Source organism: Spermophilus citellus, assembly GCF_964194105.1.
Source record: "Spermophilus citellus genome assembly, chromosome: 1".
NCBI classification, from domain to species: domain Eukaryota; kingdom Metazoa; phylum Chordata; class Mammalia; order Rodentia; family Sciuridae; genus Spermophilus; species Spermophilus citellus.
Window position 1 is genome coordinate 227,749,898 of NC_138182.1, and position 26,847 is coordinate 227,776,744.

At 37.7% G+C, this 26,847-nt stretch overlaps 1 protein-coding gene across 4 annotated transcripts in view; it reads left to right on the forward strand.

Moving 5' to 3' along the window:
* Positions 1-26,847, forward strand: part of ARHGEF28 (Rho guanine nucleotide exchange factor 28) — a 306,138-nt gene that overhangs the window by 34,944 nt on the left and 244,347 nt on the right. For all 4 annotated transcript variants that reach the window (XM_081287604.1, XM_081287607.1, XM_081287605.1 and 1 more), the window contains exon 2: positions 10,974-11,017. In XM_081287604.1, coding sequence (XP_081143730.1) covers positions 10,985-11,017 — 33 coding nt within the window. In that variant the 5' untranslated portion in view covers positions 10,974-10,984. The remainder of the gene's footprint in view (positions 1-10,973; positions 11,018-26,847) is intronic.

Below are 26,847 nucleotides of genomic sequence, written 5' to 3' on the forward strand. Positions count from 1 at the left end.
CCTCAATGATTCTCAACAGGAGCCACTGTTGGCGTTTGGGGTGGGACATTCCTTTGTGCAGGATTGATCTGACGTGAAAGGATGCTTAGCATACTTGGTTCCTGGGCGTTGAATGCTAATAGCAGCTCCCTTCCTCCTCCTCTTCCCTCACCCCACCAACCCCAGTCACTATGACAAGCATAGAAGCTGCCTACCCCCATTTCCCAAGCCCTTTCTGGGTAGGATGTCCCTAGTTAAAAACCAGTGCGTTCTTTAAAAACTCAGCTGAGACTTCATCCACTTGGGAAGCCGTGCCTCCAACCTCCGCGGCTGCTGATACAGTTGAGCATTTCTGCCTCCCCGTCCTCGCTGATCCTCAGCACATTTTGTATTTTCATTATTTCCTTCTCTCTCTCATTGGGCGGGCAGTTCCTCTAGTACAGGTTTTATCTTTGCATCCCCAGGATCTAGTATATAATAGGCACCCAGTAAATATTTGTAAAGCAAGTGAATGTTTATATTATCCTTGGTATACATCTATTCCTTCAGGTCATTATTTATCTATTTCACATCTGTGTATCCTTCCTTTTCATGTAGTTTTAAAGGGGCTTAAAGGAAGAAACTTTTACGCCATTTTTTTAAAAAAAACCTGTGGATAGCATTGGCTATGTTGAGCTAAATTAAACTTTAGCGACTTAGTCATATTTCTAAGGTTAAATCTGAATTCTTTAAATCTTTGCATAAAAGTCATATTTCTAAATGTTAAAGTATTATTCCACTCTCTTTCTGGAGCTCTTTATCTAGGTCTTGTACTTTTATCCACTTAGAATTAGAAATGGATATAATAATTAGCTATGCCAATTTAACAATACCTTATTTTTTAACATTTATTTTTTTACTTGTAGGGGGACACAATATTTTTTAAAAAAATTTTTTATGTGGTGTTGAGGATTGAGCCCATTGACTTACACATGCTAGGCAAACACTCTACCACTGAGCCCACAACCCCAGCCCAAACAATACCTTAATTTTAATCAACTCAAGGAAGTAATTTTCCATCCCTGTAAAAACTATATAAAGCCTGGGTGGGGAAAGGAGGTAGGTTTTGAGTTCTGGAAGAAAAATCACATTCTTCTGGTTGAGAAGCCACTTCTATGGAACTGTATAGTTTGTAACCTTTTGGGGGTTGGCATTTTTTTGCATAGCAAAATTTTCTGAAGTTTTATTCATGTTATTATATGTATCTACAGTTTGATATTTTTTATTGATTAATATATAGTCACCCTTGTTATCTGTGGGGATTGGTCCCAGGAATCCCCATGGGTACCAAATCCAAGGATGCTCAAGTTCTTTATTTAAAATGGTGGTATTTTTGTATAGCCTATGCACATGCTTCCATATGCTCCAGATCATCTCTTGATTACTTATACTTGACTAACACAATACAAGTGCTATGTAAATAGTTGTTATATTCATGTTATTAAGGGAATAGTGCCAAGACAAAAATCTGTACATGTTCAACACAGACTCACTCATCCTAGGCCTCGCTACCTTTCCAATCTGCAGTTGGAGAAACCCATGGATGTGGAATGAGGGCCCACTGTACACTACTGTGGTATGGACGTTTTTCTGTAGTATGTGTTTACATACCAGGATTTAACCATCAACCTGTTGAAGCACAGCTTGATAGATTCTAGCTTTTGGTTATTACAAATAAGGCTGCTGTTAATGTTTACATCCAGTTTTTTATGTGAATATAAGTTTTTATTTCTCTGGAGGGAAAATAGCCACTAGCACAATTACTGGCATGAATTGTGTATTTAGTTTTTAAGGAACAAACTTCTCCAGAGTGGCTGTATCATTTTGCATTCCCACTAGCAGTGTGTGAATTTCCAGTACATCCACATCCCCTTTGGCATGTGGAAATGTCACTTTTTTTTTTTAACCATGATGAATGATATGTATTGATAGCTATGATTTTAATTTGCCTCTCCCAAATAGCTAATGATTTGAACATCTACCCATGTATTTATTTGCCATCCTTATGTCCTCTTGTTCAAAACATCTGTTCTTAATTTTGTCAGTTTTTCTAATTGGGCTATTGGAGGGTTCTTTGTTGAATATGTGGCTTGTAAACATTTTTTAGACTGTAACATATCCTTTCATTCTCCCACATGGTCTCTTACAGAGCACAAATTTTTAATTTTGTTGTCTAACATGATTAAAAAATAGTTCTTAGCTTTCTTCAGGTGTAGTGATCCTTTAAGAATCTGATGAAAACTATAAACTTGTTATGAAAATTCACTTGCACAAATTTTTGTGTCTCATTTCATAGAGCTCATGGGCTCTCTCAAGCCCTCCGTGGACTATAATTTATGATCTCATGGATGAATTAATATTGTATTAATTTCTAGTAATCCCAGATAGGACTCCAGGAGAGTGGAGTCCTATCTGGGATTACTTCCCCTTGTCAAAGTGAGAAGTGGGAAGCCCTGCGGTTTACAAAATAAGAGCAAGTTGAGCATACTTCTTACCAAGCTAGGGCCCAGCTCAAGTGCCCTTTTCTCAGTAATACATTCCTTGGTCTGTCTGGAAGATGTTGCCAAGTTGCTATTCTAAATTTTTGTAGACTGAACAGCACCACAAAAAACCATCTTTCTTACATTGGATTCAAACATTTAGGCATCAGAAATGAATGAAATTTGGAACTTTCCTACCTACCAGTTCAGTTTTATTATCCAGGACTCTCTTGTTTGTGTGATTTATTATTTTTCTTAATCTAACTTTATAAAAATGGATGGAAAGTAAGACAACAAAAATAAGGTAATGGTGAAGAATCGTGGGTCTGCTAAATTTGATATGATCATTCACAATGCCCAAGCATAGAATCCTCAATACAAGCTGGGCTTTCACTGAACTTGGGAATGTATTCCATTATGAGGGGAAAGCAAAAGGGAAGCACATGGGAACTCTGGAATATATGCTGTAAATTCTGATTAATATGTGGTGTGTAATTAGGAGTGTCATTGTTAGATGGCTGGCACAATACCCTTGTTCCCTATCAGTTTGTTCTCTTTCGTCACAGATGCAGCTTGTGTCTTTTAAGGATGGGTTGGATATAAACATAGACTCCGAGTCTGCATTCATGTCTGTCCCAATGCTGAGCACATTCCATTTAGAGAACTCCTCTCTCCCTTCATGCTTGCCTTCCTCTACCACATTCTGCAATTTCAGTTGCCTCTCTCCTTCCCCTCTCTGGCTTCTCCTGGATGTAGACCTTATCATCCCAACTAGACTGTGAACCCAGCGATGATAGCTGTAGCATGCAATATATTTTAATACCTCTCCCAAGCAGCCTACATGGTGCTTTGCACAGTGTACATGACTGTGAATTGACTTTTGGACATCAAGGAGGGACTTTAGAGATCTATTGCTAATGAACAAATAGTCACTTTGATAGGTTGTATCTTGTCCAAGATACTTGAATGGTAATTGAGCTTTGCACTGACTATGAACAATACATGAAACAGACTCACAGCAGAAGTAAAATTGTAAAGAAGATGTTCAATAGATTTGGAAAAAGCCTTTTAAAAAGGCTTAGTGATAATCACTTTGTATATGAGCAAATATATCCTGAGAAATACAAGTGAGTGAGACAGGCTTGGCAGAACATTTTGTTAGCAGCCAACTCATGCTCCTCTTTGTACTTTATAAACATCCTTTAATTTAGGCTGCACCATTTCAGACTGACTAGCTCCCCTTCTTCCTCCCCACTACTCAGCCTTCATTAGACAGAATTAATGAGATCCTGTTGAATAGTTAGTGGTGTTTCCTTTCTAATCTTTAGACATCTCTTCATTGAGTTTACCAAATAATTCAACATTTTCACTCAAAGCTGCTTCGGATTGCATAATTCAGATAGATATCTCTGGTCTGAATCAGGTCTATAGATATCATTGGCTATTCAGTGGTAGGTTTATTTCTAAAATGCTCTTTCTCTCTCTCTTTGCTGATTTCCATTGTGTTGGCATCAAAGGGTTTTACTGAGACTTGGCCTTATCTCCCAGTTATGTGTTGTGTCTGAATAACAGCTCCAACATTTCTAAATATGTGACATTAGGCATGTTGGAATTTTCAATTCTGTGCTAATTCTAAGAATGAACAGAAAGTGAATTGTGTGTGTGTGTGTGTGTGTGTGTGTGTGTGTGTGTATGCACACGCTCGAGTATGCACATGTGTGTGCACGTAATTAATTGGGGAAGGAGATTGGGAATTTTTCTTATAAACCATAACATCTATGCTGCCACATTTTAAAATAATAATAACAACAATAATAATTTTGATTATCATTGGTACTGGGGATCCAACCCAGGGCCTCAAACATGCAAGGCAAGAGCTCTAATCCTGAGTTACACCCCCAGCATGCATTACATTTGATTTTCAAAGCACAATTGTGACAGTAATTTTTACTCAAGAGCTTCCATTTCCTCATGGTGGGGAGAGGTACTCTTATTCCTTTAATATTGAAATTATTATATTTGAAGCTCCTGTCTTCTCATGATCCCCCCCCCTTTTCACTTGTTAATGGGTCTCTGCCACATTCTCATGGATCATGAGATGTATAGTTTAGTCAGTTCTTCAATAACACTATTCCAAACTTTGCAAAAATTTTATGCTTTAAAAAAAATTTCCAGTTTTATTTTAAACTGATTTGTATTTTATTTACATCAGTTGGTCACCATACCAAGACCAAAGCAAACAAACAAGAGCAAACAAACTACAAAACAATTTGTTTCTCTATACGGATGTAATAGCTGGTAAGATAGATGCTAGAATTAATTGGAGGAATGGGGCAGTGTATGAATGGGGAGGGTATTCTTATCTGGGGCTTAATTTTATAAATGACCAATTCATTTAAAAAAATAATTTAGGTTGCTTTCACTTCTTATGTAACCTTGAATACAGGGAATTAAACGTGAATATTTGTGCAACAAGGTCTTCCTATGTATTTTGTTCAAGGCTGCTGGGAGGATTTGAGTTGACAATTATGAAATATTTAGCATATGACTGAATCTTTAGGTTTCCAAAAGGTAATTATTAATGATGATAAGTATTCTTTGTGTATCACCTATTAATTGATTTTATAAAAGTCATGTAATCGAGTATTAGTATGTTCAAAAACCAAATTCAATATGTCTCAGAATATTTCATTTAGATGCACAAACATGCGAAACCCCAAATTTCATAAAGTCAAGAATTGATTTTTTCTTATAAGTTGAATGTTACATTTGCTTTGCTCTTTAAAACAAATCAGCCTGTTTAAAAGGCTCTAATATTTTTTTTTTAGTGATAACTAGCTGTCACAGGCATTAGAATATTATATATTCCTTATAATGTATGCCTAAAATATGTGTCTTGATATTCTTTTCATAAGATGTTTTTCCCCTTTTTGGGAAAAAACGTAAAAACTATGGTAACCTACTAAGGCCCAAATCGTTCCCTAATATCTGCCAGCAAGACTTTGCAAATATTTTGGCATTTACTTTCCCAAGAAATATTTTTGGAAAATGTAGTGCAATTCTTTTAGAAGTGCTTGAGTGTGAAAAACTTAGAATCACAGGTGGAAAAGTCAAGCATTAGGGAATAAAATGAAGCACAGAGGATGACATTTATACAGTGGAAAAACTAGACCTTATGAAGAACTTAGGCAGTTGAAACTTGCCTGGCAAACACAAATTTGTTTGATTATTAAACTTTAGGTAAAGGAGACACAACATAGTTCAGCTATACATACTGTGCAAGGGAACATAGAACTTACTGCTCTTTACTGTGTAGGAATCAGTTTGGGGAAAATCCATATGAGAATATAAATACTTAAAATATTCAATTTGAGGTTTATAGTTATGTTGGTATATTATATATTTTCCCCAAATTATTGTTTTTCTACAACTCATCTAGGAAATTCTGATAGGAGCTTTTTTTTTTTTCCCTAAAATGTCTTAAAATTTAAGAAAAACAACAAACGGCAAAGTCTTCCCACATTTGCTATGTAAATGGCATTTAAAATTTTGTCATTTCCAATTTTCATTAAAATTCTGCAAAATTGGTATTATTTTGATAGGGGTTTTAGAAGGATTGGGAGTGGGGTTGAAGACATGCATTACTTCTATTCGAATTTATGTATCAAGAGTGAAATATTTTTTTTCAGCTATGAAACATTTTAAAACCAATTTCAAAGTAAAAACAGTAATAAGAACCAGACATTCAAGTTGAAGTGTTACAAAGTTTTAGAATGACTAAACCAACATTAAAAAAAATAATGGCACATATTTTAGTTTTTGTTTTTTCTAGGGTAAAAAAAAACCACACACACACAATACTTGCTGCTCAGAATGGTTTTAAAATTTCTATACTGAAAATGGCAAAGGCAGAGTACACAGGAATAATAAGATATGAGTTATTAAATATAAAGCATTATTGGCCCTGGATGGTTCACTTTTGGGCTGAGATCATGTTACAATTCAAATGTTACAATTTGTGCTGACTGACAAAACTCTGGAGAAACCAGATTCTTCTTCAAGCTGTGCCATGTTGGAATTTGCATGAGACTCCAGTTGACATGTTCCTTCTCACCATGTAAATAGAGAACTAGTTCCTGGAGCTTGCCACACTCCATAGGTCATGCTTAATTCTTCTAAAGGAAGAGAACAGTACCCATGGCCTGAGGAGGAGTGGAAAAGGTCTACTTTTTAGGAGCAGATCCTCAAAACGTTGTTGCCATGTTCCCTTATTAAATAAGCAAACAAACACGTATCTCATTTAATGTATTTATAAACCATATTAGCCTAACAATGTGTATTCCAAAGCATACACAAAGTGGAAAAATTATGAATATCAAACATGACAGTAATTTTTTTCTATTAATAAACCCTTTTTGTTTTCTAATATGTAAAATATATAAAATGCCAGTGATAGTAATATGATGAATACTTGCCATTATTTTTGTAAACTTTGGTTTAATCATTTTAATACTCTGTAAGAGTCCCACTTGAATGTCTGGTTCTCATTACTGTTTACTCTGAAGTTGGTTTTAAAATGTTTTATGGCTGAAGAGGATACTTCACTTGGATGCATGGATTCTAGTAGACATGCTCTTCTGGCTGCACACACAAATTTATAAGGGACTTATGTTTCAATTGTATTTACCTTTTATGCAAAAGTTTCTTGTTTAGATATAGCTGGTAAATAAATTCTCATCTTCTCTGATGGAAACCCATCCTTCTGCAAACTAATTAGAAGTTGTTGCATTAAGGAAAGAATAAAAATGCTTGAAATGTTCCCTTTGGAATATTAAAAAAAATAGACTAGAAAGCTCTTTTTCCAACAATTTACAGAATGCAGATGTGAGGGCTACCAGAGGTGGCAAACTTAACAAAGTTATTGCAACAAAATCACATAACAACGAACATGTGTGCAATTACTCTATTTCAAAATGTTCTAACTGTGGCATGCAACATCTATAATCTTTTGAAATGCATTTTCTTTTTCATTTATTAAAATATACTCCCTTCTTGAAGGGACAGTCTATCTGGAAAAAAAGCATGTTCTTTAAAAAGCACCTGATATAAACAGTCACTTTCCATCTCAGAAATCTTAGCAAGTTTGGAATTTTTCTGTCTTTATAAGGGAAAATTATGTAGTATGTGTTTAAGTTTGACAACTTAAAAAGAATCTTTTGCCACAACATTACCAAAGTACCTCAAGGTAGTAAAAATTTTTTTAATTACATCCTATCTCATTACAAAAATGATCACGATATAACCACAATGAAGCTCTTATTTCTATAGTTAACCATATGGACTGGCTAGCATCCTGCTGATTTCTGTATGTTTTTGTCTTCAATGTATTCATTGCAACATCTTGCCTATGACTGACAAAGTGAATGAATCTCATGTGTAATGCTTTTAAAACTTCTTATCAGAGTAGCTGCCTTATTAGTGGTTATACTTACAGTTTTCTTACAGGACATTATTATTAATTAAAAATCATTTTCTTACCAAAAACATTTTTTGGTATACTTTATAATCAGGCAAAATCTAGCAAATTGTATAAGCTGAGTTGTGGGAAACATCTGTACTCATATCTAAGTGTATAGAAATCGTCTCACACAATTTAATTTGCTGAATATAGTTGTTTCTTAAAATATCTAGCAGAGTCTAGAACAGTTTTATTCAGAGAGGAATGCATTTTTTGCTTTATTTTTGTGTATTATTTATGTCATTTAAAAATCACTGTAGTTACTATGTAATGCATTTATTTTCCTACTAAATAACAATATTAAAAAAGTCTTCTAGTTTTATCATTGGTGACATTTTGTAAAGGATTGGAATTGAATATGGCATGACTGTAAACAGAAGAAAAAATTGTTACTATCTTGAGGTGCAGCAGATATTTAGAGTGGAGGTCATTCATGGTCAATGTTAGTGGATATAGATTCATATTTTAAATGCTTTCTTGATAAGTTAGAATTTGAGGTTATCAACTTATCAGTGCTCTTGGGTTGGTCATTTTTATTTCATAGTGTGTTTGGCAAACAATTCATACTGGGAATTCATATTAGGAATATTTTACCATATTCTTGTTAGGTTATCTTTATTTTGAAGTTTCTTTCCCAACCTTTTGAAGCCATTGGTATGGTCTGTAAAGTGAGTTCATTATAAATTGGTGATTATCATTCAGAAGCTCATTTGAGTGGGTCCATGTACACCTCCCCAGGGCATAACATGTTAGAAATGGGAGCTGTCGTCAAGCCCTTGACCTTGTGTGAACCTCTGTTGCCCATCAAGATGACTCATGGAATATAGCTTGTGATGTTAGAGGCTACCATGCCAGCAATGAGTATGAAGTATTAGTAAAACTCAATATAAGTGGTTTCAGACAAAATAAACAGAAAGAGAGCTTTTCCTATTTTCTTCCTTGCCAAGTGCATCCTCTGGGAATTGCTATACTAAATGCCATGTGTCTGCCTTCTTAAGTCAAGTCCCCAAAGTACTGCAGTGGGACTGTGGCCTGGGACCCAGAGAACATGGGCTTCAAAGTCGGGGAACAGGCAGGAATGTGACTGGAGTGGGGAGCCGCAGTGAAGAGGCAGCGAGTCCCCTGTGTGTGGTGCTCAGAATCCTCACCCAGCCTACCCTTCACTTTGTCCTGATCTCTTTGCTGTTGTTTCTTTGCCTGAAACTTCGTGAGGGCTGGACCACTTTGTGGTCGCCTGACCCATAGTTATCGTTCAATGAGCGATGCCACGTCTTTTTTGTTTTGTTTTATTTTTTTCTAATCAGGAAGCCAGTTTCTGGCAGTTATTCAAAAATTATTTTTAGTTTTTAATTGTGGCCGAATAAACATAACAATTTACCATCTGAACGGTTCAATAGTGTTAAGTACATTCATGTTATTGTGCAACAATTGCCCTTGTTTATCCCAAGAACACTTCTCCTAGTGCAGAAAACTAAAACTCCATATTCATTAAAATCCATTAAATAATAAAGTCTCCTTTCCCTCCTGGTAACCACCATTCGACATCCAGTTTCTGAGTCTGACTGTACTTTTGATACTTCGTACAACTGGAATCATGCAGCATTTGTTCTGTCTCATTCACTTAGGATGATGTTAAGCTTCATCCACACTATGAATAATATTCCACTGTACATATAGTACACATTTTGCTTATAGATGTCTGTCCATAGACTCTGCAGGGCAGCACCTGCAGAGGCAGATGTAGGGCACACAACCAGCAAAGAAGTTGGTTAGCTTGACAGTGAACTGCATGCCTCCACTATGATCCTGTGGCTGGAATCTCTTGTATCCGTGAAAGAGAGGAAACTAGAACCGAGTTGTTACTACATCTTCTGCTTCATCTGCACAGACATAGATCTGATCTTGATGTGGCCTATGAGTCAAATGATAAACTAAGGCAAAACTTTCAAGGTGCTTCTGTTCCCTTCCTTGGCTTTCTGAAATATTCATATTCTGGGAGCAGCCCGTGGGATAATGCCTGAGGTCATAGGTTTTCCTCATGTGGGGAAAATATTATGAAGAAATAAAGGTGGAGTAGAGATATATGTGTGTATATTTAAATTAAAATTATATCTATGTTGCTTCATAAATACTACATGTACTGTAATGAACTTACTGTGTTTTTTATTGTGGTGAAACTTAGATAAGTTTACCATCTGAACCACTTTTGAGTATACAATTCCAAACTGTCGTGCAACCACCATCACGATGCATCTGCGAGACATTTTAATCTTCCCAAATGGAAACTCTGCATCCATTGAACAATAAGCCAAGCTCCTGCCAACCTCCATTCTACCTTCCATCTCTATGAATTTGCCTGTACTAATGGAATTAGGTGGTATTTGTTCTCTTGTGATTGGCTTATTTCACTTAGTATAACATCCATGTTGTCAGAATTTTATTCCTTTTCAAGGCTGAATAATATCCCATGGCATATGTATGCCACATTTTGATCATCCATTTTTCAGTTGATGACATTAGGGTTGTTTCTCCTGGGGCTATGGTGAACTGTGCTGCTATGAACATGGGTGTCAAATATCTAGGTTCCCGCTTTCAATTCTTTTGCTACTTCATACAACTTAGAGGTAAAATTATGGTAACATATGCTTATTGTATGTTTACTTTTTTGAGGAAAAGTCATATTGTCTTCCAAGGGAAAATATATGGATAGCATCTCATTCCTTTCTTCTCTCTCTCTGTCTCACATCCTGGGGAATCAAACTCAGGGCCTCCCACTGAGCTAAACCCCTCACTTTTTCTCTCTTCTTCATAAAGTCTCTGCAGTTTTCCAATGATTTTCCAGTGATTTTACTGCTCCCTCCAGGATGTTGATAACTGAACAGTGGGCCACAGGGAGCTCTGCTGACTGGTTACATGGGGCCTCCTGCGATAACAGCTCTTGTTTGTTGTCATTGCAGATGCAGAAGCCATGGAGTTGAGCTGCAGTGAAGTACCTCTTTATGTAAGTCCCTAAGCTTTGGGCTTCAGGTCCAAGTGGCCCTTTCTTCATTCAGAACCACGTGACTGAAGTGGAGAGAAATGTTTTACTTGCTATTGAGTTGGGCTTTTTAAAAACAACACACTGAGCATTACTGTCTCCTTCAAGTATTTGCATGGAGCCTTTTAAAACTGGTTGGCTCCTGTTTCCAAAGTCTGCGTTTTAGTTAGATTTCCTTCATAGTAATTTTTTTTAACTGTATGGTTTCTGGATTCAGAAGCACTCAGTTCATGTACATGGGTGATTTTTGAGAATATTATTTTATGATAAGAGTAAAAAATGTTTCTGTGTGTGTCTTTTGGGAAATGGTTTGGTGATAATTGAGTCAGCAAAAATTATGAAATAGGAATTCAAATGGCAAAGTTCTGGGACATGTACAGAATCAATAGGGGGCTGTGGGGCAGAGATGCCTAGTGAAATTCTTAGTTAGGCATTTCTTCTGGGTAGAAGGAGGATTCTGTTTTTGAGAACAGTTCCTGGGTACAATAGGGAAGTGAACTGATTTTCTCTTCACACACAAAATGGCAGATAGTCTTGTCTGTCCTTCTTTGGGAAGCTGTGTTGGTGGGGGCTGGGCCTGGGCAGGGGAGTGGGGACATGTGGGGGAACAGTGCTTTGAAACAAAATACTAAGGGACTGGAACAAATTCAAAAACCTCAATTGATGAAAATATATTCATCCACTTCCCACATTTCACCTCCCAGCTAACATGGACCCCTCCTTCCCTTCCCCATTTCCTGCCACCTTCTCTTTCTTCTTCCACACCCACTGTACAGGTCACTCCATCCCCTGGAGGAAGAAAAGACAATAAAAATAAATGGGTTTCAGAATAATAAAAAGCGCTGCCTTCTGGGTTACCCAGTGGTCTGCAGTTTTCTCTCTAGATTGTGATTTGCAGGCTATAAAAGGTATTCTGGCTCAGCCATAATTAAAGATTAAAAAAAGACTGGCCCAAGGCTAAATTGTAAAGTACTACCAAGTCTTACTGTTCCTTTGTGTGTGCATGCTTTCTTTCTCCTTGCTATATTCATTTCACCCTACTCCCCTACTTCAAAATGAATGATCCTGAATCATGATATATAACTCTGTAGTTGATCAATCCTGGTGGAGCTAGTTTGAACAGAGACCTACTAGATTAGGGTCAGATTGGGGGGAGAGGCAGTACACAGTGTCCAAGGAAAGAAGACATTTAAACAAACAAAATAAAGATGCACAAGTTTTTCTAATTATTAAACAATATACTGATTAGAATCAGATGAAAAGTTTTTAGGAAAATGAGCTGTCATGGCATATACTTATTATTAAAAATTAATATATTATCAATTCTAAGGGGTTAGCTTTCCCCCCATTTTACTTTTGAAATTGAGGTGTTCTTACATTCACTGTGCATCTTGGCAGATTCTTTATCAATGCAATTGTGACCTTGGTCACAGTGGTTTAATTTTGTTATCACTGCAGTTTACTTATGTTCTTTGTTTATATTATAGGAATTAATTGCTTTCAAAATGATTTCAGCATTAAATGGCAAAGTTATTCTATATACAGATATGATAACAGTAGCATGATATATGATAAAATCTACAAATTAATTTAGAAGAGCTTGTTTGATATGTATACAATAAAATTCTAGGTGGTTAAACATTACATCATACTTACTCAGCATTTTTAGTGGAATATAAAGTGCATATTATAACTGATGATGGGTTAGATGAAATACAGAAACTATATTAACATGCTTCATATGTGTATGAATTATATTCAGCTTTTTTCACTTGACTTTTTTTTTGTCAAAATTATCACAAACTGACATATGTCCAACTGTCCATTTGGCCTTACCCAGTAAGACATCAGTAGAATGTGTTATGATGGAAACTCATTTTAAACCAAATTCCACCAAATAAGTGACAGGCATATGGTGCAGCCCCCAAAACTGTACTACAGCTCGTTTTATATCTTGAAGGACCGCTTCTTCCTCTTTGCCCTCCTATCTTCAGAGATTTGATAAATATCATCATTGGCCCCTGAATTCATGGGCTATGCATTCATAGATTCAACCAACCACAGATTGAAAATATTTGAGAAAAAAATTGCATCTGTACTCAACATGTCATTATTACCCAAACAATACAGTACAGTGACTATTTACACAGCATGTACATTGCATTAGGTATTATAAGTAATCTAGAGATGATTAAAATATACAGGTGACTGTGCATAGGTTATATGCAAGAACTGAACCAGTTGTATAAGGGCTTTGAGCATGTGTGGTTTTGATATCTGCATAGGGTCCTGGAACAAATCCAAGGTTCTGAGGATGGAGCCCAGAATGTATTCACACTTTTTTTGGCGGGAGGCGGGGTACCGGGGATTGAACTCAGGGTCACTTGGCCTCTGAGCCACATTCCCATCCCTATTTTGTATTTTATTTAGAGACAGGGTCTCACTGAGTTGCTTAGCACCTTATCAATGCGGAGGCTGGCTTTGAACTTGTGATTCTCCTGTCTCAGCCTCTGAAGCAATGTAATCACTCTTAGATTCTCCTAGTTTACTGAATTTATAAAGCTTTAATGTTTTTTTTGGTTTTATGTATTATATTTTATACACATATGGTCATAAAAATAAGAAGTAAACTTAAACTAAAAGAAAAAAATCAAAAATCTCATGTTTAGGACCGGAGCTATAGCTCAGTGACAGCTCAGTGACAGAGTGCTTGCCTAGCACGTGTGAGGCACTACTGGATTCAATCCTCAGCACCACATTGAAAAAATAAACAAATAAAATAAAGGCATGTTGTCCATACACAACTACAACTTTAAAAAAACCCTCGTGTTTAATTTCATTATGAATTATAAGCACTATTGACATTTTGATATATATTCTCCCAGAGATTTGTCTATATCTGTGTTGAATTTTATCAAGTGTTCTCTTGGCATTTATTTTGATGATATAATGTTTTCTTGTTTGATTGTGATATATTGGATTTCTTCATTTTGATGCTTTTGTGTACTTCTGACAATCCTATTTGGTTATTATGACACGTCCTTTTGGGAATAAAAAACAAGTTAAAAATAATTGTGTCAAGTATATAATTCAAGTGTATAGTTAAGATCTCACCAAATTACCAATTCTGAAGAGCCCATAACATATTAGGATGCTATCTTAAAAGCATGTCTTAATACTAGGCATAATTATGTACTGATGTCTGAGAAAAAAAATCTCATTACAATACTATTTTTAAAGCAAATAAATGAACACAATTTATCTCCTGGAGAATTAGATCACCTAAATGGGTCAATAATTCCAGAGGAAAACATTTAGTAGAAATTATTTCCCAACTTCTGTCTACCTTCTCAGAAAAGGGTACCTCATTCAGATAGTTTTATAAGTGATTTTAAAATTCCCTTTGACTCTAACCTGTTTTAACTGAATTATTATTCTTATAAAGCACTTGCCTATCATGTGTGTGACACTGGGTTCAATCCTCGGCACCAAATAAAACTAAATAATAAAATAAAGGTGTTGTGTCCATCTACAACTAAAAATATTTTAAAAATTCTCCCCCATTGCATATTTGGGTTACTATAAACCCTTTCTAAAGGGTTTAATCATATAGACAATATATCCATTTAAATCTTTTTTATTCCCTGTGTTTTTGCTTGGATCCATGAAGAAACATTTCCATTTTCTTTCTTATTTTTTTAAAATTTATTTTATCTTATTTTTTAAACACATGACAGTGGAATGCATTACAATTCTTATTACACATATAGAGCACAGTTTTTCATATCTCTGTATATAAAGTATGTTGACACCAATTCATGTCTTCATACATGTACTTTGGATAATGGTGTCTATCACATTCCATCATCATTGCTAACCCCCTGACTTCTCTCTTACCCTCCCACCCCTCTGCCCTATCCAGAGTTTGGCTATTCCTCCCATGCTCCCCTTTCCTACCCCACTATGAATCAGCTTCCTTATATCAGAGAAAACATTCGGCATTTGGTTTTTTGGGATTGACTAACTTCATTTAGCATTATCTCCTCCAACTCCATCCATTTACCTGCAAATGCCATGATTTTGTTCTCTTTTATTGCCGAGTAATATTCCATTGTGTATAAATGCCACATGTTTTAATCCATTCATCTACTGAAGGGCATCTAGGTTGGTTCCACAATTTAGCTATTGTGAATTGTGCTGCTATAAACATTGATGTGGCTGTGTCCCTGTAGTATGCTGTTTTTAAGTCCTTTGAGTACAGACCAAGGAGAGGGATAGCTGGGTCAAATGGTGGTTCCATTCTCAGCTTTCCAAGGAGTCTCCATATTGCTTTCCATATTGGATGCATCAATTTGCAGTCCCACCAGCAATGTATGAGTGTGCCTTTCCCCCCACATCCTTGCCAACACTTATTGTTGTTTGTCTTCATAATAGCTGCCATTCTGACTGGAGTGAGATGATATCTTAGTTTTGATTTGCATTTTTCTAATTGTGAGAGATGATGAATATTTTTTCATATATTTATTAATTGGTTATATATTCTTTTTTGGGAAGTGTCTGTTCATGTCCTTGGCCCATTTATTGATTGGGTTATTTGTTTTTTTTGGTGCTTAGCTTTTTGAGTTCTTTATGTACCCTAGAGATTAGTGCTCTATATAATGTGTGAGGGGTAAAATTTGTTCCCAAGATGTAGACTCTCCATTCACCTCACAGATTGTTTCTTTTGCTGAGAAGAAACTTTTTAGTTTGAACCCATCCCATTTATTGATTCTTGGTTTTAATTCTTGTGCTATAGGAGTCTTATTAGGGAAGTTGGGGCCTAATCCCACATGATGAAGATTAGGGCCTACTTTTTCTTCTATTAGACACAGAGTATCTGGTTTAATTCCTAGGTCCTTGATCCACTTTGAGTTGAGTTTTGTGCATGGTGAGGGATAGGGGTTTAATTTCATTTTGTTGCATGTGGATTTCCAGTTTTTCCAGCATTTGTTGAAGAGGCTATCTTTTCTCCAATGCATGTTTTTGGCACCTTTGTCTAATATAAGATAATTGTAATTTTGTGGGTTAGTCATAGAACTTGAAACACAGGCCAGATCATAGACAGATGAAAGAAATTAAAGGGATACATATAGGAAAAGAAGCACTATTTGCTGACCATATGATTCTATACCAAAAATCTCCACCAGAAAACTTCTAGAACTAGTAAATGATGAATTCAGTAAAGTAGCACAAAAAAGTAGTATAAAATCAACACCCATAAATCAAAGGCATTCTGTATATCAGTGACAAATCCTCTGAAAAGGAAATGAGGAATACTACCCCATTTACAATAGCCTCAAAAAAAAAAAAAGATTTGGGAATCAACTTAATGAAAGAGGTGAAAGATCTATACAATGAAAACTACAGAACCCTAAAGAAAGAAATCAAAGAAGATCTTATAAGATGGAAAGATCTACCTTGCTCTTGGATAGGCAAAATTAATATTATCAAAATGACCATACTACCAAAAGCACTATACAGATTTAATGCAATTCTGATCAAAATCCCAATGGCATTCCTCACAAAAATAGAAAAAGAAATCATGAAATTCATCTGGAAAAATAAGAGACCCAGATAGCTAAAGCAATCCTTAGCAGGAAGAGTGAAGCAGATGGCATCACTATATCAAACTTAAAAAAAATTTTTTAAGGTGTTGATAGACCTTTATTTTACTTATTTATATGTGGTGAAGAGAATCTAATCCAGGGCCTCACACATGTTAGGCAAGCACTCTACCACTGAGCCACAACCCTAGCCCCTCCATTTTCTTTTTAAAGATTTCTTCTTTTGTGTCTCCCACTATTGTTTTCTTCATCTAGAATGACAAATATTCAAGGGTTGGAGTATTTTTCTTTTCTTTTTGGTGCTGGGGATTGAACCCAGGGCCTTGTGCATGCAAGGCAAGCACTCTACCAACTGAGCTACATCCACAGCTTTGGACTATTTTGTCTTTTGGGGAAATGGAGATTGAATTCTGGAAGTATGTTTTAATCTTTGTTCTCTATTTGGTTTTGTTGTGTCCAGCTTTTCTTTTTTCGTGCTTGACAGTACAGATTTAGGTTCTATTATTTTTAGTTTCCAGGTAGCATTTTCATGCCATGTTGGCCTTTTTGTGCCCAGTTTTATTGGAGCAATCTTTCTCATTTTCCTGTGAGCATGAAGCAATAATTAAAATTATTCTTCTGTGCTCTCAGGCATCTGTGTCAGAAGAGATAGTCTCTAATTCTGTCTCTTGCACTATAGAATTTTCTGGCTTATTTTCATTTGCTCATCTTTGGGAAAGACACTCTGTCGCAGTCTTGGGGATGTGGGGGTGTGCCTGAATTCAGCCACAGACTCACTGTATTTTTAAAAATGCAATAAACCATTGCAGTGTGTTGAACTGCTCTTGCAGAAGAGAAACACTGACTGCGGTATCCGAAAAATAGCAGAGGTTGGCAAGACTGGCAGCTGAGAGTTTTATAGTATCAATTTGCAGAATTTAGGGATGTGAGCACTGCAAATCCAATTTGCAGCCTCTGAGCAGCTTCCTGCATCTGTGTTTGAACGGGGCCCTGAAGGAACAGTTCTGTTTGTTCTCAGTGGAAAAAATAACTGAAGCCTGCTTCTGAGTTGAGGTCTAGGATTAATTTTCCGATTGAATAGTCAACTGGTATCAAGAGGTGTGTTTTAAGCTGGCAAAGAGATGTGGTGCTCAGAAGTGTGAAAGCCTGAGAAAGTGCAAATTAAAATCAGTGTAACCATCTAAGATGTTTGTTTTCTGGCTTAAAAACTATTTAATTGACATTACTTGGGGGCTGCAAAGTCACATACTGGAAGTCATAAAGTTATCTCTATTTTGTTTGATTTCAGCTTACTGATTTTAGTCTTATTTTCTAACAAAAATAGGTAGAAAGCTATGCAAGTATAGTTTTTAAGAGGAGATTTTGCTTAGTGTGAATTTCATAGAATTTTGAGAGACAAAGAGATTTTGCATTCACAAGCCAAATAGTACATTTTTGAAGATGAATGTTTTTGATTACTTTTTAATATTGTTTCCTCTACATTTTTGTGCATTAGAAAAGTTATACAACATGGGAGACTGAGGTAGGAGGATTGTGACTTCAAAGCCAGCCTCAGCAATGAGGAGGTGCTAAGCAAAATACAAAAATAAGGCTGGGGATGTGGTTTAGTGGTTGAGTGCCTCTGAGTTCAATAGCCCATACCAGAATGAATGAATGAAAGAAAGAAAGAAAGAAAGAAAGAAAGAAAGAAAGAAAGAAGGAAGGAAGGAAGGAAGGAAGGAAGGAAGGAAGGAAGGAAGGAAAATAAATACATATTCTACTTTTTTAATCTATCCTCGAGTAACTTTTTTATGTTTTTATTTTTATTTGAAGTGTAATTTAATGTTAATCTTCCTAAAATACCAGTTCAGTGCTATGAATAAAACAGAAAAGTTCTTCCTTGAGAAATTGTTGTTTCCAAAGTTTTCTTCACCAGTAAACATGGTTTTATCTTAAATGACTCTTGAAATAACACTTGTTCATTATAAAGAATATAATAAATTTGTAAAGAATAAAGAAAAGAGTCCTTGATATTCTACTTCTGAAAGAAGTTCAATTAGTATTTTGATAACAGTCATTTCAAGAATTTGTTTTTGCAAAACTGTACACACACACACACACACACACACACACACACACACAATGTTTCAAAAGTGGAATCCTGTGGAAAAGCTGTTGTTATTGTCTTAGACTGATCCACAATTTCCCTTCCCTCATTTCATACCTTCTCTCTCTGTTATGCCATGTAGCTCTTTCTGAAAAGAGTTACCTACTATGTCGATCTCAACAGGATCAGAGTCTCCAAGGAACTTGCTATAAATGCATATTTTCAGACTTCACCCCAGACCTACTGAATCAAATGCTCTGCAGGTGGATCCTGGCAATCTTAAGAAAATCTTCGTGTGATTTTTCACCCTCTTTTCCTTCTGTGGGGTCTTACTACATTGCTTAGGTTGTTCTCAAACTCATGAACCTCCTGCCTCTGCCTCCTGGGTAGCTGGGATTACAGGTGTGTGCCACCTCGTTCAGCTGAAGTGACTCTGATGAGTGCTAAAGTTTGAGAGCTACTGATACCACAGTCAGTGTTTCTTTTTTTATGCAAACATTTCCATATTTTCTGTACTCGTATCTCTCTCACACACATATGCACACACTGATAAAGCCTTAATAGAATATATTTTTTAAAAATGCTAGATCATATTGTGTAGATGTTTGTATATATCCAACTCAACAACACTTACAAACTCCTCCAAATCATCAAATGTAACTCTAATTTGTGGAATGGGTCTGGATCAAGCCACTTCCCTGATGATCTTTCTTTGGGTTCTTGGAAACCACAAATGATTATTCACTAGACTTTTTCTTGTCAATCATATATCCTTATGTATTGATACCCTCATCTCTGTGGGATAGATTCCTGGGAGTGGAATCATTGTATGGAGGTGTATCTATTCCAAATTTTAAGGAATTTCTTTGCAAATGAGATGTATTAGTTCACATTTTATTCAGCCACTTTCAGAAATACTTTGTCTATTTTTTATCTTTAATAACTGATAACTATGAAATTGGGGATTATTTCATATTCATTGCTTAAAGCAAATAGTGTGTTAAATTTTATATGTTACATTGATTAATTTTTTAAGAGGAATCCTTTTGTTGTTATAATCCTTTTTTTTAACCACAGTACTCCACTTCTCTGTTACTTGTGTTCTAGCCAGGAAGAACATTTTTAAAAAATATATTTTTATTAGCCACTAATAGACCTTTATTTTATTTATTGATATGTGGTGCTAAGAATTGAACCCACTGCCTCACACATGCCAGGCAAGTGCGTTACCGCTGAGCCCCAGCTCCAACCCCTAGGATGAACATGTAATCCCTGGAGATTTTTATGACATCTGCAGAGGGTGCACCTGTGAGCCTTCACATGCGGATTCTTGCCTTCTTCCACCCTTCTGACATGTTGCAGAGACCTGGGAATTGCAGTAAATGATGGAGAAGAGTAGAATCCTTTCTTTCTCTGGAGGCTGTAAATTGTATATCTGTTTGGGCAGCGGAGTTTCTGTTTCCGTAACTTGTTACCAGCTGGATCTAAGTTGCTTCCCTAGTCCCTCAGGACTTATATTATCCTTTTATTCTGAGTCATAGTATCCTGCTATGGTTGGTCTCAAGGTTCCTGCTGGGCTCATTGTATGTATTCATTGAAGGTGTAGCCTGATGTGCAGAGACCTGACCCATGTCTGAGCTAAATCCTCCCCCATCCAGCCTTTTCTGTCTTCTGGGTCTTGGTGTGTCTTCCTTGAAACTTGGCTGAGATGTTCCCCTTGGCTAGTCTCCTGGAGGAGCCCACAAGGACAAATCCTAGGTTGTTTGGTTGGACTGTCTGATTCCCAGGTCCATTTTCTAATCCAGGCAGCAGCTTCCTATTGAGGCAGTAGTGAGTTGGTGGCTTCATTCTGTGCTTACCTGACAGATGTCTCCTTCTGGACTCCTGCAGATTCCCACTGACTTGCGGTTCCTGCTGAAGATAATCCTGTCCTCCAGACCTGCTCCTTCTCTGTTTGTGGTTCTGCATCTCCTGACAGTCTGCCTGTGACTGGTCTCTCTTGAGCACCGGCTCAGAATCTTAGTCTGTGAAGGCACCTTGGAGATCTTTGCCTGGCACACCTCACTTTGCCAATGGGGAGTTAAGGCTTCAGGATGAAGAGTGATTTACTTGACTCAGCTGGTCTGGCACTGTGGATTTTCATATGCTATATTGGATGTCATAAAATAATTTTTTTTTTTGGCTTGGAAGTTTTGTTAGTGGTAGATCCTTCAACAAGCCTGGGGTTTTCCCATCTTCACTGGTGATGAACATCACCTCCCCCACTGTTCATCACCACAACTCCATCTCCTCATTGGCTGGGTACTCAAGGGTACCTTTTTAGCCTTTTCTTCCCTACAGTCTCCCTGGAGTTCTCCAACATGAAGAAAAGCCCCACTTCCCACTTCCTGGGTCTTAAAGTGTCTTACTTTCTCACTTTTTTGGTTCTGCTAGAAGATATTGCTGGTAACTAAGTCTAGGCAAGTCCTGACCTTCTAAAGCTCATTTGCTCACAAAACCTGGGCCTAATAATTGACAGTTATTTGTCCTATCAAGCTCAAGTGAATAGACATTTCATTTGCTCAGGGGTCAGAATGTGTGGGTGATGCTCTTTTAAAATGTCATGCTACTGATTCTGGCCTAAAAAGTAGATTCAGAAGGGGCTTTAGCCTGAAATCAACTTCTGAATCACGTTTGCTTTGTGCAAATTGTTTTTAGCAAATTATATTAGCATTACCTGTGTCTGACTGCCCCCTATGTGTTTCTGCCCTTGTTCTAAGCTGAGCTTGCTGAAGTGGACTCTTTTGGTGGTTTTTGCTTTCTACTGACTTGATCTTTTCCTCCCTTCTCTGCTTGCTTTTCTCTTGTCTGTTTGCCTTCTGAGGGGGCAAATAAATTCCAAAGCAACACGTTCTAGCCATGGAGCAAAGAGGACCATGGTGACTATTTTACCATGCCTGGCCACACCTGTCAATTCCTGTAACATCTTGAGCTCCTTAGCTGCTGCAAGAGATGGCTTGATTGTTCTGGCAGGAGCAGAAGGGAAAAACCACTTCTAGCAAAAGCTTTGGCTTAGAAACTTTATATAAATCCTCTACTGGTTTCATCCTTGTCCAAATTCCAAAAGAATTTTCTTTTTCTTCTCAGCACAGTGGCAGTTCATGGTGTTCCCTGCTGCTGTCACCACTAAGATGATAGGTTTCTCAGGAAAGAACTGAAGATAAAACATACAGCTGCAGGAGATGGCAGCAAGAGCAAGTTCCTGGGCACATCTTTGAACGACTTTCTTTGTGGGCGTGGGCTCACAGTTCTGTGGGTAATAGGTACCAAGTGTTCTAAAGTCTGATATTGCCTCACTTGCCATATTGCAGAGGCCCCCCCCCCCCAATTTGGGGTAATATGCAGCCTTGTATTATTTTTTATTAAGAACTAGAAATAATTGACATTTTTGTTTGACTTTTAAATGTACTTTTCCATCTAAGCAAGGATTTTAGGCCTGGGGGATATCAGGGTTTTTGCTGAAAGAACCTTTAGTGGAAGAAATAAGATGGGATTCAGTCAAAATGCTTTGTTCACATACTCTGGGAAGGCTGCTCTTATAGAAGGTGTGATTGTAGCTATACTACCTTAACAATTCCTCTTCCCTCATGAGGGTGTGTATGTTTTGGATAAGTTGTCTTAGTTCTTGCCTCCTCTTCCTCCCCATAACTTGGTATGGTCTGGTTTTAATCCTGTTATTTTTGTCAAAACCCTTCTTAGGCCTCTAATTTTTTTCTTCTTTAATCTAAAGTGTCTTTTTCTTAAGTCCCCATTTAGTACTATGTACTATAAGAGCAGAGTGAAAAACAAGGTCCCAGGTCCCTCGTCCTGAGTCTACCTGAGAGTAGAGAGATGGACCATGAGGAGGTAAACAAATAACAGTGAGAATTTCACAGTTGTGTGTGTCGGGACAATTCAAGGCTATGCTCTGGGAGGCGATGGTGTGCATTTGTGCCATTAGATAGACGGATCCAGGATCCTTTGAAGAGTGTCCTGGTAAAGGGATCAGAAAGCACAAAGGCTTCCAAAGTGGAAGTGAATTTAAATATTTGGGAGACAGTGAACGGTAAGTGTGGCTGGTGTGTTGTGAGGGAGAGGAGAGGCCCGAGTCAGGGGTGGGGCCAGGTTCTGGCTGCCTGGGCTTGCCCAGGTAGCTCAGGAGAAGTCACTGGCGGGGGCTTCTCAGGGGAGCTGCGTGATCAGAAATGTACCCCAAAATTTTACCTTTGGAGTTCAGGAGCCCTGGTGGCTCCTTTCCGGTGATCTCTGTCTGCTGAGCTTCCTTCTCCTGCTGCGTGAACTTCCCCAGGGCCCTTTCCCCCTCCTCGCCTAGTGAGCTCATCTATTCTTGTTATTTCAACCATGTCTCCTCCTTGTGTGGCCCTCCTGTCCTGCCCTGCCCTCTGCCCTGCCTCTCTTCTTTTTCCAACTGGCCTGATTGCTGTAATCACTCAGTTTTCCAGCCTGGGCTTCAAATCCAGACAGTTATATTAAAAAAAAAAATGTCCAAGTTCTCTCTAGAGCAGACTACTTCTGGCTTCTGTTCCCATATACCTTTCTCCCAGGCATCCCATGGTAAGCCTGAGTCCTCCTAATCCCTTCAGCCCTCATCCTCGTAGCTTATCAGCCATCAGCTCTGCTGATGCTCAATGCTGTCCTCCCCTCTACCATGATCCTAATTCACCTGTTTTTTTACTTTTATTTTTTATTTTCTAAATTTTTTGTTGTTGTTGTAGTAGAAGGACACAATACCTTTATTTTTTCTTTATTTCTTTTTATGTGGTGCTAAGGATTGAATCCAGCACTTCACACCTAATTCACCTTTGAATGGTTGCCTTTAGCCCCTTAGAGTTCATTTTATTAGACTTTGTGAATACTTTATTCTTCCCCTTAAATATTGGTTCTTTCCCTGAATTTGTCTCTCACTTGCAGGCATAGCTTTTCTAGTCAGACAACTCCTCTGTCCACTTGGGTGGGCTGTCTTTATTCTCTCACTTCCAGAATTTTTCCCAAGCTGCTGTGCTTCTGTATCCAAGAATATCCCTAAAGTCCTGTCAAGGTTATGATCCTGGAGAGCTGTGCATTTGGTATTTTATTGGCAGTTTTCTAAGGCTGATGCCCATTTTATGGGAAGCTACCCCCAGGACATGTTATCAACGATCAGGATGTATTGCCATCTCATGGTGCCTTCAATACAGCTAATAAAATATAATACCATCGAAGCCTGGTGGCCCAAGAGGCCGGGCATTCCAAAGGCAATTTAAAAATGAAGATGCCATAAGCACTAGCATTCCCGTGTAAGCAGAGAAATTATTTGGAGCAAAATAGAAACTGGAGTCCAATGGACAATCCTAAAAACTAAACATTTTAAATGTACCTGTTATATGTCAAACACTGCAAAGTATACTCAGGGGTTCTTGTTTAATTTTTACCACAGCCCTGCGAGGCAGGAGATGTTGTCTATTTGCAGATGAGGAGGCTGAGGGTGGTGTTCCTTCATCAACATTCATTTAGCCTGGGCCAGGGACCGGGACTGACTCGAGGAGCTGAGTGCAGGATGGCCACCTACTCATTTAGGAAGGAGCATCTTCTGGTTCTCAGTTCAGAGTGTTCTTGAACTGAACACAGATTTTCCCCCTTCCCTGTGGTGTCCCGTGCATTGTAAATGCTCATTGGTTGAATTTCTAGACTGTCATTAAAGGGAGACAAGCTGACTCTCTGTCCCTCTGTAAGAGCATTCTGGGCAATGGCTGTGGCCAATAAGGGAAGGTCAGTTAACAAAAATTTAAAGAAAAGTGGCTCTTGGTCACATATGTGGGACCCCTTCCACCAGAAAGTCCAGCCAGGCTCTCTCCTCTCAGTTCCTCATGAAAGCAAAGCATCTTCCTACCCCAGCACCTTTGTATTTCCTTTACTGGGCACACTCTTGCTCCCTCCTTTTTTATAGTCAACTTTTATTTATTTATGTATTTGGTACCAGGGATTGAACCCAGGGGTGCTTAACCAGTCAGCCACATCCCCAGCCCTTTTTAATGTTTTATTTAGAGGCAGTGTCTCTGAGTTGCTTAGGGTCTGGCTAAGTTGCTGAGTCTGGCTTTGAACTCATGATCTTCCTGCCTCAGCCTCTTGAACCACTGGCATTAGAGGCATGCACCACTGCACCCAGCATATAATCAACTTCTTACCTTGCAGGTTTCAGCTTAAATGTTACACGCTCAGCAAAGTCTGCTAGGCACACTGATTTACATTTTAAGGAGGCTTTATTGTTATATTATTCTGGTTAGTGTCTCTTCTATTAAATTGTAAACAATAAAACAGCAGAGATTAAAGGAAATTTTTTTCCACTGATTTTTTCAATCCTAGTCCAGGGCCTGATGTACACTATATGCCCAGTAAATATTTGTTGAGTGAATACAAGGTTCTAATTTAGTTCCATTCAAAGCACAGTGGCTGACATTCATCCTGGAGCAGTCTTTAATTTTGTTGTTTGATTATTTCTATACTGTGTTTAGTTTTTCCAGTGATATCTATTTTGGGATGAGGACAGTCATTTTTTTTCTACTCCAGGTGTACAAAGAGACAGAGGAGGAAGGTCAAGCAGGAGTTGACTGTGATCATAATCGTCAGTAAATCTGGGGATTGGAGGAACATTTCTCAGAATTTGAGACTTAATTAAAATTTAATATATATGTAATATATTAAAAAATATACAATAAAAATTGAGTAAGTTTTGTGAGACATACATTTCCTAGCTGAAAACTAGATTTAACAGTAAGGAAGTTTGGTTAAAATAGCATGGAATGAAAAGTTTGCTTTCTCTAACAGATTCATGAACAATCTTCTAACTCAGAAAGGATTTTTTTTTGCATGCCATGTCACATGAGCTCATTTCTTAAAACCCCATTCCTTGGCATTCTTGACTACTTTCTCCCAATACTCAAAGTTATTTTGATCTATGTATTTGAAAAAACGAATTGAGCTACTATCTTATCCATTTAGAGTGTCTTGTAGTTCCCTGCAGAATGTTCTCACACACAGGCTATTTAATTAGGACCTCACCTTACTGATTAGTGGTGGAGGTAAACTTGGCCATGTAGGTGACTTGCCCTCATGCACTGGTGCACCCATGAGTTCAATGGTCAGATCTTATATGCCAGCTGCTAAGTGAGGTACAGACAGGGGCAAATCCAGGTTTTGTGAGGGATACACTTATGCCCTTTGAAGAATTCCCTTTCAGAAAAGGAATGTAAAATTGTGAATAAGAAATTAGATGGAAAGTGAGTATGATGAGAAATTGTCAGTTTAAAAAACTGGCTAATTCCATAAGGATTCTTAAAAAATCCAAATTCAGCTTCTCTAGATTCAGAAAAATGCCCTCAGACGTTCCAGTGTCCCCCCATAAGGAAGAGGGGTTTGTCTGAGAGGAAAGGGAAAGGAAAGAGACAGCAAGCTTAACTAAAGGCAGTCAAGACAGCTGCCCTACCTGCCCTGCCACTCTGGACCCATGGAACAATTTAATTAATGTTTTTTTTGGTAACAATTTACCTAAAACACTTTGAGCAAACACCAGATGACAAGCTAATTTCCTGATATCCCATGTTGTTGTCTTTTCTGACAGTCACACGGTGACTACCCTATACTTGTACAGGTCAACCTGTATCCCATTTCGAAGAGTTTTCTAGTTTGCAGAATAGAATAAAATGACTCTGTGAGTATATTTCTTAGGGTTCTCCCAGGATTTGGAAAAAGATTCATAAACCCAGAGCCCTGAGGTTTCATTCCTGTGGTACAGTGAATCTACGTCTGGGATCAGGATTTTTACAGAAAAATAGGCTGTCCTGCCTATGAGGATCACCAAGAGGCAATTGCACCATCACAGAAGTGATTATGAGTGATGATTATTATCAATTATTAGATGAAGACACACCAGGATGCTCCTGAAACCACAGGTGGGAATCAAGACATGTATTTCAGGGGAGGCTATGTAGGAGCTGGTTTAGAACAGTTAGTGGGATTAGCCAGGTGACAGGTTGGAAAGGAGTGGTCCAAGGAGCTGACATGTCTGAGAGAGCACACATGGGCTGATC